At 41.6% G+C, this 14,392-nt stretch overlaps 1 protein-coding gene across 2 annotated transcripts; it reads right to left on the bottom strand.

Annotated features, from left to right (window-relative positions):
* Positions 1-11,172: 11,172 nt before the first annotated feature.
* On the bottom strand, positions 11,173-13,825 carry LOC127245640 (G-type lectin S-receptor-like serine/threonine-protein kinase At1g34300). 2 transcript variants are annotated; one of them, XM_051266637.1, is made up of 2 exons: positions 13,377-13,576; positions 11,174-13,282 (listed from the first exon to the last, which is right to left on the bottom strand). In XM_051266637.1, the coding sequence occupies exons 1-2, from the start codon at positions 13,424-13,426 to the stop codon at positions 11,434-11,436; spliced, it is 1,899 nt and encodes a 632-aa protein (XP_051122594.1). In that variant the 5' UTR covers positions 13,427-13,576; the 3' UTR covers positions 11,174-11,433. The 2 variants fall into 2 exon arrangements, with proteins under 2 accessions (XP_051122593.1, XP_051122594.1); XM_051266636.1 differs by having other exon boundaries at positions 11,173-13,825.
* Between the last annotated feature and the right edge of the window lie 567 nt (positions 13,826-14,392).

The raw sequence follows: 14,392 nt of genomic DNA, 5'->3' as shown, positions 1-14,392 counted from the left end.
GCCCATGCATTTACAGTAATGATGATGGGTATACGGCAAATGGACAAGGAGCCACTATAGGCTCATTTTTCTGATGGTCCAGTGCTTGATGAAGAATGAGCTTCACTAAGTCCATACAAATTGCCCAAAACGGCCCAGGTTATTTTCCCACCTATACCTAAAGAAGCAGTTCCGCATTTAAAGCCCCTCTACGTTGATGCCCATATCTATGGGAAGCCAATAAGTAGAGCTTTTATTGATAATGGTGCAGTATTTAATGTTATGCCTTTGAAAATCTTGTAGCAATTGGGTAAAACAGTGGTCGATCTAATACCTATTGACATCGAGATGACAAGCTTTACCGGTCAACCAACCAAGCCAAAGGGCATGATGGTTGCTCATATAGAGGTGGACCCAAAAACCATTTCTACTGCATTTTTCATGGTTGGAGCAGACACTACATATTCCGTTATCCTGGGGAGGGACTGGATTCATGTGTCTCAGTGTGTACTATCTTCGCTTCATCAACAATTGATGTTTTGGGAGGGAACTCAGGTCCTCACTATGGAAGCCAGCAAATGTTCTTACCATTCCATAGATATTGTAGAAGAGACAGATTTCTACACAGGGAATGTCCCACTGATTTCTCAAGCAACCTCCACGAATGTTTACCCATGGAAGAGCTTTAGGTTTACCAATCAAGAGTATATGATCTCTTAAAGGGAACAACTTATTGATGGCTATATAGAAGCCAAAAATGCTTTTGCTTCTCACAAACGTGATGAACTGTTCGGAAATTGTGGAATATGAAGGTATTTGCAATATTTTCTTTATACAATTAATGTTTATGTTAAGAAATTTGGCGACGGGGTTTGATATTCAAAACCAAAACGGATTGGATAGAAGTTTGATCGAGCATCAGCTCCCCATCATAACAGGTTTTAAGCTTTGTAAACAGGCCCCTCGACGCATCTCATCAGAATTGATGCCATAGATTAAGAAAAAAATCGAGAAGCTTCTAAAGTTCGGACTCATTCGGCCATGTAGATATGAGGATTGGTTGGCTAATATAGTTCCACTGCCCAAAAAATGGCAAGATAAGAATTTGCATCGACTTTAGGGATCTAAATTTGGCTACTCCTAAGGATGAGTATGTCTTGCCAGTGGCCGATATGCTCATTGATTCGTCAGCAGGGTATCAGACTCTAAGCCTGATGGACAGATACATAGGATATATTCAAATTTTTCTGGCCGAAGAAGACGTCCACAAGACAGTTTTTAGATGCCCTAGAGCTCTTGGAATCTATGAATGGACAACTATGCATTTGGTTTGAAGAATGCGGGAGCTGCCTATCAAAGGGTTATGAATGCAATTTTTCATGATCTAATAGGTAGTTAGTTCTATGGAGGTATATATCAACGACGTCATTATTAAGTCAACCGATTTTGAAGCACACTTAGACAATCTCGAGAAGGCATTTATCCGAATGAAGAAGTACAACATCAAGATGAACCCGATTAAATGTGCTTTTGGGGCTTCAGCTTGAAGTTTTCTGGGTTTTCTCATCCACATAAAGGGAATCGAGGTGGATGCTAATAAAGCAAAGGCTATGGTGGCTATTCGGCCCCCTAAGACTATTAAGGAGGTTCAGAGCATGTTTAGAAAAATAAATTATTTAAGAAGGTTCATAGCTAACGCAGCAGGTAAGATGAAGCCTATTACCAAGCTCATGAAAGCCAAGACATCTCCTAGTATCATTTGGGGGGAAGAACAATAGAAGGCCATGGATGATATTTAACAAGCTCTTACTGAACCACCAATATTAGTACCACCCAGGTTCGGTCGGCCACTGAAGCTTTACCTAGAAAATATGTATGACGTGGTGAGTTTCTTACTAGCACAGTATTAGGATGATGGAAAAGAGAGAGCGGTGTTTTAACTTAGTAAAACGTTGGTCGGGGCCGAACTCAACTATACTATGCCCGAAAAAATGTGTTATTCGCTGGTCTACCCATGCACTAAGTTTGAACATTAAATTTTACCAAGGGAATTTGAGTTAATATCTAAGTTCGATATTGTTAAGTTAATTTTGCAAAGGCCTAACATACATAGAAAGTTGATGAAATGGGCAATTAGGTTAGCTCATTTTGCTATATAAACCTCTTAAGGTTGTCAAAGGCCAGACAGTGGTCGATTTTCTAGAAGAATTCTCCTCAAAAGGTCAAATAGATTCCGATCAGGAATTTTTTTTGAGATTCGGGCCATGGGTTATGTTCTTCGATGGATCCAGTACCCGAGAATGTTCGGGAGCTGAGGCGGTTCTGGAAGGACCAGGGTCCAAACGGATCAAATTTTGTTTGCAATTGGAATTTATGACACACAATTATGTAGAATATAAGGTTTGATTCTAGGGTTGGAAGCTCTGGTGAAGAAAGAAGTTCAATCGGTAGTTATAAAAGGGGATTCTCAACTTGTACAAAACCAGGTGTTGGGTCTATATGCCTGCAATTTGCCTCACTTGAGGAGATACAAGGACATGGTAAGTAGGCTGCTGTTTAAAATTGTTGAGGTTACGATCGAATACATCCCTAGAGCAGAAAACCGTTGGAGAACCGAGATTAAGGATTACCTGAAAAGCCTGGACTCCTCGGTCATGATCAGTGTACGACTGAAAGCTCTACGATTTTAGTTATTCGGTGAGTCACTATACAAAAGAACATTGGATGATGTTCTTCTTTGATGTTTGGGGCCCGAAGAGTCAGTTGTTGTCATGTAGGAGGTCCATGGTGGAATTTTTGGGGCCCACCGAGCAGGGTTGAACATGAGGTGGGCCATTCATCGTTTGTGATAAAATGTTCGAAGATTGCATAAAGTTTGCTAGGAAGTGTGAAGAATGTCAAAGACATGGGCCGTTGAATCACTTACCGAGCGTGGAGTTACAGACGATGATCAAACCATGGCCATTTGAAGCTTGGGCCATAGATATCATCGGGAAGATTTACCCATCATTTTCTAAATAGAATTGTTTCATTTTAGTGGCAACAGATTATTTCACTAAGTGGGTGGAAGCCATCCCCTTGAAATATACGACTCAACAAGAAGTGGTGGATTTCTTTCAGGAGCATATTATTGTTTCTATAGAATTCCGTACACTATTGTGACGGATCAAAGGCTCACGTTTACTAGTGAAAAGTTTGTGGATTTTCTGGCAGAATTTAATATTAAGTTGCATCATTCTTCACCGTACTATCCACAGGCAAATAAACAAGCTGAGGCTGCAAACTAGATTGTTATCAATATTATCAAAAAGATGATCTGCGATAACCCGAAAAATGGCACGTGCTTTTGCCATAAGCCTTGTGCGAACATTAGAACAACCGAAATTTGGCTACATGGTTCCCTCTGTACCAACTTACTTTCAGGCAGGATGCAGTCTTGCTGACCGAAGTTAGGATACCGACCGTCCGAACAGCCTTGACAAAGGTTGATGGCAGAGATAAGGCAAAACATAGAATGTTTCAGCAGTTGAAAGAGTTAGACGTATCTCGGATAGAGGCCATTGACCATAATATCAGGAAAGCCAGATCCAAATGAGATATTACAACAAGAAGGTTAGTGCAAAGAAATTTAAGGAAGGTGACATGGTTTTGGAAAACTATTCTGCGAACTTATAAGAAAGTGGATCAACTAGGGAAATGGTTCCTCAATTGGGAGGAACCTTACATAATTCATAAATAAATTGGTAAAGGAGTCTTTGTCATTATTGATTAGAAAGGGAAGTCAGTACATGATTGCATTAATGTCAAATACTTGAAAAGGTACCCTGCCTTTTTGGGGCACGGGACCAACTGAACGATCGCTTTACTTTTTAACCCAGCGGGGGGTTCGAGTTTGTTTGGGACCCGACTAGTCTTCTCCAGGGATGGTGATATATGGGATATCTTCGTCATCATCGGTGTTTGGGGTTCAGGGACCAAGATCTACGGGTGGCTCTTTATTCATGAGATCATCCAGTTCGGGGAGGTATCGTTCCTATTGCTCTTGCATTTCTTCAAAGGATTTTTCAATCATTTTTTTCATATCATCCAGGGTTTGACGTTCTCTATCTAGAAGCACTCGTAGACAGACCCTCTGCTGAGAGAATTCGCTTACCCAACTGAGATCTGGTAGGATGGCCATTACATGGTGTTCTATAACATTCATGCGGTGTTCCAAGTCGGGGAAACGACTGAGCATGAGAGGTCTCATAACTCTCAACTACCCTCTGCATTAAACGAGTAGTTCGGTGTAAGGTACGATGCCTTTTCTGAGAAAATTTAAATTTGAAATAAAGTTGCTTCAGGACCTGTACGAAATTTTCTGCATTGACGGAAATAAGGTGCTGCCCAACAAAAAATGGTTTGAGAACACCTTCTCAATTCCTAATCGGGACACGAATGAGAGGTTGTTGGAAGAACATGTTAGTTTTCTGTAAGAAAAGTTTATCTGGAAGGTTCTGTTTCCATAATTGAAGGTTGATTATCTATTTATTCGATTGATTATTGGTGTTTTTGTCTGCTTTGTGGGATCAATATTATGAATTAACCAAGTGTTGGTTGAAAATAAGAAAGGGTGCAACAATGTCCATAATTGGGTAGATAATTACATGGTCTTTAAAAAAAAGAGTTTATTGCAACCAAGATATCTGACCACTTTTGGTTCAGTCGGGCCGCCCTCATTTGGGCAATAAAGAAAGTCCTTCCCGCCCTATGTTTGGTCTGGCGGGCAATCTCCTGTTCTCGTCCAAGTTCTGCACAACGATCAAATTGACTTTGCATGATCTGGTGCTCGTCGGACAAGCACTTGTTTATTTCGCCCATCTCCCTCTTTTGCTCGCCAGTTCTTGCTATAGACACTCAATTTCCCGTTTGTTTCTATATATGTCTGCAGAAAGTTGCTCTTTGGACAGTTGGAGGGTTTCCACTTGTTGCTGCGACCGACCCAAAGCCAAATCCACTTCAGTTATAGTTTGATCAAAGGAGTCAGTCGGGGGAGCGGAAAGTCAGGGAGCTAGGGTTGCAGCCGACTGGAGGATTGGAAAGTCCACAATAACTCAAGCAATGGGCTGGCGGGAGATTCGGCTGGTTGATTGCGTAGCAAACTGAGGAGGTTATCCATTAGTTCATTTAGTTCACCCTCAATCAGACTAGCAAGGGTTCTTCCAGCAACTTTGGAGATCGCCTTCCAGCTTTCGGTGGGAAGAATCACGGCAGAGAAGGGAGTCAAAAAACCTTGATCCTGCAAATGAGTTGTGGATGAGTTTGCTACATATGTGCTTATGATAAGAGCGAAGTGTGAAGTTCGGTTACCTGGCCTAGGGCGGCCGTTTGGGATGACGGGGCCAAAAGTATGGATGGGTTTAGTGGAGCCTGAGGTCTCGGCGGAGCTATCGGCTACTACTTCTTCCCTAGCCTGGGATTGGTTGGCACCCCCTTCAGTCGGCTTGATGGGTCTTCCTCAGGCACGGACGGGACAGTTTCCTGAGGTGGAAAGACATGTTGAGTTTTTGAGGAACAAGTAAATTGTATCGAATGGGTGAACTTACCGCACAAGATTCCTCGTTTGAAATTTTGCGCGGGGGAGATTGAGGTTGTTCGGGAGCCTCTTTGGGTAATATTTGTCTTTCGGCTGCTCTTGGCGGTTCTTGTCTCCCGATTAGTGCTTCCGCACCTTGGTCATTCATCAGCTAATTTACTGTCCCCGAACCTCTCTCCGAAACTTCGACTATCTGGAAATGTGGTTTGTGAATAAAATGCGAAACAAGGCGAAAATAATAGTTGAAGATGGAATGTTACTTGTGGGGGAATTTGGTTTCCAGCTTCAGTGGGTTCTGCTGGTTCTAGATTACCAGCAGGTGAGGCTTGCCTCTCGACTAGCGTCCCCATATTCTGGTCAGTCATCGGCGGGTTCGTTGGTGGATTGCTCTTACTCCGAGTGTTTTGTTCCTGGTGTTCAGTCGGATGTTATCAGGTTGGAATACTATTTGCAATAAAATTCAAAGGGATGCCTCATAAGCAGGAGCTTGTGTGACTAGAGGGCTTGAGGTCGGCCTGGGGGCTGTGACAGGGGTTGTTGTCCCTCTGGTGCAGGGGTAGCCGAGCCAAGGGTTGGAGCAATCGAAGTGGTGGTTAGATTGGCGGTCAGATTGGCGGCAGCTGGTGCGAAGGCAATGTAAGATTGAAAAACATTTCAGGTTAAGTATTTGTCAGAACAAGGTTACCTGCTAGAGCTCGTTGTGCAACAGGTTATCGAAATTAGGGGAAGAGGGTCAGATCCACCGGTAAGGAGGCCATGTAATCCTCCTTAACTTTGCGGCGCTCTTCCCAATCCGTCGGTTGGGTGGCTACAGCGGTCTTGGCTCTTTTCTGGGAAAGGCCAGCCCCAACAGCCTGCATCCCCTTTTGCCATTTTGGTCTTGGGGGTCCCAAGGTGACTTGCCTTGTTAAGGGTTGGGGAAGTAAAATCATCTGGGACCCCAATTGGGCAGATGGGGGAAAAAAAGATTTTATGCAATCTGCGATGGGCCTCCCAACCACCGGCCAAGCGAGGTCTAACCACCATCATCGGAAGGCTCTTACGGTATCAAGACAGTCGCAGAATGGGGTATATGTGTGATTGGTAAGGTAGGCGGTGACGCAATCAGTATACGGTTTGATAGAATGCTCCGTGATGGTGTTTTGGGGGTACGTTCAGATGAGATAGGGGTGAAAACCAAGTCTGGGATGCCTTGGCGGCACCCAAACTGGTGGGTCAAGTAATGGGGGTAGTAAAGAAAGGTAGTATAAACTTTCTTCATCTTGTCTATCTTTTTTCTGGCAAAAAGGGATCGGGATTTCATGGCCGCATCCCAAGAATAGGCGAAAGTAGGGTGTGGTAAAGTAGATGCCAGTGGGTGCGGGAATGGAATGGAAAGAGGCACATAGAATGGTGGAACCGTGGGAGCTGATAAGTGGAAATAAGAGTAATAGTCAGAGTCGGAGAAGTGAGTGCTCAAAATAGCCTTATGGTCGTTTTAGGGTCCTTGTGCCCTCTGCGGTCGGGACAGAGGGAAAGAAGGTATTGACCCAAGGTTCCTGATTTGACCGAATGCATTTTAAGGATAATGGAAGGGTGACCAAATAAGATGGTCGATAAGTGTAGCCGGAACCAGAGTTCTAAGAACCAAATGGGACCATAAAAAATGGTGTCCAGTTTGGCAGAGCTGGATAGTTTCGGGCTGGTCTTGGAAAGGCCTTCAAAAAGACAAACTAGAAAAAGGGTACCGACCGATAAAAATTGGCCCATGGCAAGGTGGATGGTGACGTCGGTATAGCTGTAAGTGATGGATTTGGAAGACGGACAGATGACGTACCTACAGGGCCCGCCTATAATAAGCTATTTCCAAATTAGGTAAATTTAAAGGAGAAAGGGAGTCCTACATGCACAACCTGTACAGAAGGAAAGCGACGTGCTCTTCATCGATCACCTCAATGTCTTTGGTGCCGCAATGCATCTTGACATATGGTCCCCACGAGACCACTTTTTTGTTTGGGATGGCTTTTATTTTCTATCCTGGGTGGTCGGACTCTGGCTCCGAACCTTTCAGGGTCCCAACTACCAGATCAATATCGAGAGGTGGGCTATCATCGCCATATCTAGTAAGGTCGGGCTCATTGGTCCTGACGGCAAGAGAAATGCGCTGACCTCAGGGTCCCAGAACGCAGTCATTCCCAAAATGATGGTATCTTGGATGTTGAAGGTTTGGGTGGACATTAGAATGGCCTTGTCCAGTCCTTGTTGCAGCCATTTTCATCCGAAGCTTTTTTCTACCCTATTGTACTAGTTGCGGAACTCGTCCTTGGGATCCAGCAGGATGATTTTGATCATGTCCCAGAGGAGTGTGGCATTGAAAGCTCCGTCGTGGATGAAGAGACGACGGTTATGTTGAAGAAAATTTAAGGTATGAGCTCCGCCTTCTACGGTAGTGATAAAGGGGTGCACTACCGGAGTGGTGGCTGGTGAAGGATTCAAAGAAGGATAGGGATAAAACTCATCGAACGTGATGTCATTTCTATGGTATTATTTGCAGGGCTTGCGGAAAAATAGGTGAGTCTTGATTGGGAGATTGTGTGAAGAGAAGAAGGTTCACCTGGAAGATGAAAGTAGAGATTGTGACGAAGAAGGGGGACTACTAAGGACGAAAGAAGGGTTTTGATCTTCCACCACTCGACCGTCGTAATGATGATTTTGCTGACTTCAGGCAGAGGGAAGAAACTGTCATGTCAACAGTCAGATATCACCGCCCTTGATACGTGACCCTTGACATTCTCTGAGGGGCGGCAAGTTGTTGAGTTACTAAAAAATTCAAATATAGAGTTTCGGCCCATGGGCTTGCAAAGTCAAAATGGGCTCGCAGAGTCAAAAGGGTTACCCGAAGATCTGGTTGCATGGCTAAAATACGAGGGTGATGGGCCGATGGATTGTTTTCATCAAGGCTAGTTGGTTGCAAAATTGGGAAGTGAAAATCGGACGGTCAGAGTATCCATCAGAGGCGTGTGCATTTTGAAATGACCGATTTGAGTGGTTGAAGGTTTGAGATTAACCGTCAGACAGTTACCCCATGATCCGGTAACCAAATCAAACCGTCCGAAACTAGTGTGGACAAATTGATATTGGTGGGGCGCAGGGGCGGAAAAAAGGTTACACACTCAATTCTCTAAAAACAGATCTTTTAAATTTCTCTGCTTTATTTTTTTTTTTCTTCCTGTTATATACTTTACCTGTTTTTAGTATTTTGGTCTGATGCTTAGGGACTCACATAATCTCAAGCACAACTCATCAAATTCGAAATCTATTTTCGGATTCTATTTTGTTTTTGTTAAACTTCTCAAGGCAACAATATTATTGTCAACTTGATATAAAAGTGGATACATAGGCCTTTATATAGAGGCCAACAGGAGATGGGACAAAATACTTACTATAATTAAATTGACAACACATTATCATAATAGAACATATTCTAATACAATTAATATCTACTTGTTCCTATAAAATTATATTACCAATAGATATCACTAATGGCAACATATTCCCTAATATATATTACCAATAAAATTCTAATAATCTTGCATAATGAATCCAATGATATCTCGGCTATCTGCTTCTTTAACCATAAGATCATGTGAAACTTTTGGAGCAAGTCTCACACATTCAACAATATCAATGTGGCCATCATGGGCATCATCTATCTTTCTATAGGATCTACATAAATGACTCTTAGGGCATCATCATTGCTTTACACTCAAATCTTGTTGTAGTTCGCGAAGTTTTTACATAGATATTTTGTTTAGCTTCCCCTCATTTACCTTCAGCACTATAAGAAAATAATCTATCAAGTATCTGACCACTTTGATTTGTATAAAACTTGTGTCGTTGTATGTCAAAGCCCATTTTATTAGCATAAGCAAGGTAGAACTCATACGCATTTCTTGCGATTTAAACTACATTCTAGTTTAAGAAGTTTCTTCCAAAGTGACAGAACAATCATTCAATTGTTTTGTTTATGTACTACTTCCACTAACATTTCGTATCTCATTTTCGATATTCAGAAAGTCTAATCTACGAAATGAAAAAGACTTATTTTTCACTAAAAAATTAGCTTTCATAATATAACACATTAAAAAAATACGAAAATCACTAAAGAATTTAATATATTATTAACAACTTTTGATAATTAAAAAACTAAAGTTATTAACATTCCTTTACACAATCTAAATAATAGATCAAAAAATCATAATCATAAATTAACAAAAGCTCAAAGAAGATGAAAATGAACGCCATTAAGAACATAAAACAAAAACAAAAAAAACAAAAAACAAAAAAAAAACAAAAAAATAAGAAGCCAAAAATCAGCAATGCTAGTGATTTTGAAGAAAACCAAAATATAAAATTAGAAGACATAACGATGCAAAACAAATGAGCTCATTTTGACATCATGATAAAGAAAATAACAAAATAGTGAATATTGCATACTATAAATGAATGAAGATTCATTCCAAACAAATTTAAAGAATATATGTGGTAGGATAAAACAACACTACTGATTTATTTTCAAGATAGTAAAAAAAAAATTAAACAAAATAAAAAATTTATTCAAAAAATAAGCGACTACATACTTAAAGCTGACCGTCGGCAAAGACATCAATGACTGATTTATTTTCAAGATAGTAAAAAAAAAATTAAACAAAATAAAAAATTTATTCAAAAAATAAGCAACTACATACTTAAAGCTGACCGTCGGCAAAGACATCAATGACGACGGAGTTTTCGCTGAAAATTTTGAAGAAAAAATTAATAAAAAAAAAATAAAAATGAAAGCACAAACAAAATGATAAAAAACAATGAAAACAAAGTACATTATGAGAAGACGACAATTAAAGACACCGAGAAAGAGAACGAACTGTTGTATATGGATGTTAGGTGAGTGATGAATTTTTCGTTTGGGCAAGCGACAAAAATAAAAGAAAAAGGAAAAAAAATTGTAAAATAGTAAATTATAATTTTAGATTAAAAAATTAAAAGAATAACAATAATATACACAACCCAATGTGAATTCTTTACTCGCCGAAATTATGGGCACTCGGTGATATAAACACCAAGGATTTTGACGCTCAACGTTAAGGCCGATTCGAGTCAAATAAAATCATTTTATAAATAAATAAAGTTCTCCTGTCCTAACATTATTAATCAATCTATGGGTGTTTGGTACAGAGAAATAACATGAGAAAAATGAATATGTTTCAATTTTTGTTGTTTGTTTGAGTCAGAGAAATAGAAGTTGAGAAATAAATCATTTTCATTTATCTGATTTTATTTCTCTCTCACATGCAGATAAATTGAGATAAATGAATGTTGCAGTACTATTATTATTTTTTAATTTTTTTTATACTATTTAACTTTTATAATTTTTAAAAATTATATTATTTCAATTTTATAAAATCACATTAAATTTATTATTCTAAGAATTTAATTTTTATTATTTTTTGAAAAAAAAATGTACTAACATATAATCTTACAATGTAATTTATAATTTAAAATAACAACCAAAAATATTTTTTTATAAATTCTTACTAGTTAAAATTCTCTTTTGTCCAATTAATCATTTATTCTTATTCCATCTATTCAAATAGCTGTATTTTTTTTATATATTTCTCAACTGAATTTTTTATTTTACAAACAAGACAATAATTTTGATTCTCTCTTCAATTTTTTTTATCCGTAATTTTATTATCTACCCTCGTTTATCTTCAATTCTAGTAAGTAGCAAATGGCCCAGAGGTTTTCATTATATATATTAACATTTTATTAATTTTAATTTTTTAAAATAAAAAACTCAAAACTGATTGTCTATTTGTTCAGTGAATGAGTCAAATCAATCAATCCTCCAAGAAAAATATTGTGGGCTTCTTAGGTTCCGTGATCTCCACCGTGCCCTCCAGCATCTTGGCCACCTTCCCCATGGAGGGGCGGAGTTCGGGGCGGTCCTGGAGGCACCACATGGCCGTCTTCACCATCCTCTGGATCATCTCCGAATGCGCTCGCCTATCGTACTTGTCCTTGATGCGACTATCCAGGATCTCCTCCACCCGCATCTCCATGAACACCTTCTCGAACGCCCACCTCGGCAGGAACCACTCGTCGCTCGCCACCTTCGAGTCCAGCTGCGAGAAGTTTCTGGACCCGCTCACCATCTCCAGAACAATAAGCCCAAAGCTGTACACGTCAGCCTTGGATGTGATCGGCTCGTCCGGGCGCGTCCATTCAGGCGCCATGTACCCCGGCGTTCCGCGCATCCTCGACACGCTCATCATGTCCTCCTTCTTCTTCACCTTCGCCAACCCGAAGTCCGACACCTTCGGGCAGAAGTCCTCGCCCACCAATATGTTCTCCGGCTTTATGTCGCAGTGCAGCACCCACTCCAAGCACTCCTCGTGCAGGTACGCCATCGCCCTCGCCACCCCTACAGCTATCCGGTACCGTATATCCCAATCCAGGATCGGTTTCTTCTTATCCTCGTCCGGTGATTGGAACAAGAACTCGTCTAGCGATCCATTCGCCACGTACTCGTAGACCAATATTCTTCGACCCTTTTCGGCGCAGAATCCCCACAGCCGCACGAGATTGAGATGATGCATCCGCGCAATGATCGTTACCTCCGCCCAAAAATCAGCATCCCCGCCGGCGATGTTCTTCAAACTCTTCACGGCGACAACACGCCCGTCGCTCAATTTACCCATATGAACCACACCGAAGCCACCCCTCCCGATCTCCTTGGAGAAATTATCCGTCGCATCCTTAAGCTCCACATAACTAAACCTCTTCGGTCCCCCGGCAGGCATCACCTCAAGCCCGAACACCCTCGCCATGTCCCGGTACTTGGTGTACCTCTTAATGAACATCGAAAAGAAGAAAATGCCACTAAACAGCTCGGCTGCAAAGATAGCAAAAATGATGGCAAGATTCCTCGCAGTCGACTTCGACTCTTGGCGAGGCACCGGGAGGGTTATATCCGCCGGACAAACAGCCTCCACCATGCTCATCATACCAGCAAAGCTCCCCGCCGTGTCCATCTCCGACTCATCGACGCGCAAGAACATGGCGCCGTCCGTGTTGGGCGACCAGTAGCCGTCGAACATCCTCCCCAGCTGCAGGACACAATAATTCGTCCCATCGAACTTGAACATGAATCCCAAACACTTGCGATTAGCCAAGCACCGCGCCTCGCAATTGGCGAAACTTCCAGCCATCACATTGCTCTGATTCGATCCGCCGGAGTAGTTGACATAATCCAGCCTAAGAAATTTGCTCTTAGCCATGTCCATTATCGGAACTTTCAACACGCAGGTATCTCCGGCGACATTCCGGTAGCCCGGAGGGCACACGCAGGAGGTGGAAAGATTTGAGGCGTCGTAGATGCAAATGGAGTTTTCTCCACAAGTGCCATGAACTTCACAGAGCTGAAACAGAGCTCGCCATCCGACAATCCATCGATTCGACAGAGAATCGTAGCTGTAGAGGCGGAGATCGCCGTCGTCGTCGAGAGTTAGTCGCCGCAGCTTGCGAACGCCGTAATCGGCTGCATAATATTTCCGGTTGTCGGTGGCGTAGACGATTTGCCCCAAATCATCCAAACTCATGAAGGTGAAATTGCCTAAATTGATCCAATAAGTATCGTTCCTGCTGATCAAGACAAGGCGCCTCGAATCGAATCTGAATTTTCCGTTCCTGGAAACGATCGCCGTTTCGTTAATTTGGGGATTTGGAAGAATGGTATCGGTCGGAGTCGCGAAGCTCTGGAAATTTCCGTAAACTAGGTTACCTGTGGGGAGGAGGGAAAGTCCGGTGCCGTTGACTGCCGGAGAAGGCCATAGATTCCGAGGGTCGGCGGAGGAATTGACGAGACGGAGGTCCCCGGTGGGGGAAATGAGCAAGGAACCGGCGGCGGAGATGGGGGAGTGTTGATTGGCGGACCAGACGATGTCGGGAGATGAGACGTTGAGGAACCAGACGGAGAAGGTGTAGAGGCTTTGCGAGGCCGGGAGGCGGCGGAATCCGGCGGCGAAGGTGGAGTCGGAGGAGAGGAGTGTGCGAATATCGGTGGGGCGCCAGGGAGAGTCGGCGGAGGTGAAGGAACTGAGATTGGTCGGCGGCTGGGCCTGGGAGGAGGAGAAGAAGCTGAAGAAGGAGGCGGCCAAGAGGAAGAGGAAGAGGTATTGGAATTGGAATTGGAAAGAAGCCGCCATGGCCGCGATGGAGTGGTGCAGTGCAGAGTCAGTCGTGAGAGAGGCCTATTTGATGGCCATGTGCTTGGCGGCTATTCGCGGCCTTGAAAGTCAACGTTGACAATGAGAGGAACGCCTTTGGTCCGCCAACTTGCATTTCTTTGAGGTGGTCGTCGATTAGATATTTTCACAATAACTCAATTATTAAAAATAAATGTCATATATATGTATTTCCTAAAATAAATAAATCTAACCAAACCTATTACTTATAAAACTTTATATAAATAAATGTATAATATTATTAAAAGTAAACTATATAATCATATTTCTATTATTGTTAACGTAGGAGAACTTTTTGTGTCAATTTAAAAATATAATAATAGATGTGTATACTTTTTTTATTATTTTTTATCAAATGGTCTTAATATTATTTTTAAATTTTTAATTAAATTTTTTTGAATCCAATAGTATTGAATAAGAATAAAATGCCTACAACTTTTTTTTCATTTTTTTTTAATAAAACATATACAAACAAAAAGTATATATTTTGAACATGATAAATAGAATAAGAAGTGTTACTTGGTATATATAATACTTATGGTATATGTATACA

Source organism: Andrographis paniculata, unplaced genomic scaffold (assembly GCF_009805555.1).
Source record: "Andrographis paniculata isolate CXL003 unplaced genomic scaffold, ASM980555v1 Contig22END, whole genome shotgun sequence".
In the NCBI taxonomy this organism is placed as follows: Eukaryota; Viridiplantae; Streptophyta; class Magnoliopsida; order Lamiales; family Acanthaceae; genus Andrographis; species Andrographis paniculata.
Note: the sequence above shows the minus strand (reverse complement) of the source record. Positions and strands in the feature narration are given on the sequence as shown.

Excerpts from the sequence above, each read along its gene's own strand:
- LOC127245640 (XM_051266636.1), bottom strand. The coding sequence starts at position 13,800 with ATGGCGGCTTCTTTCCAATTCCAATTCCAATACCTCTTCCTCTTCCTC.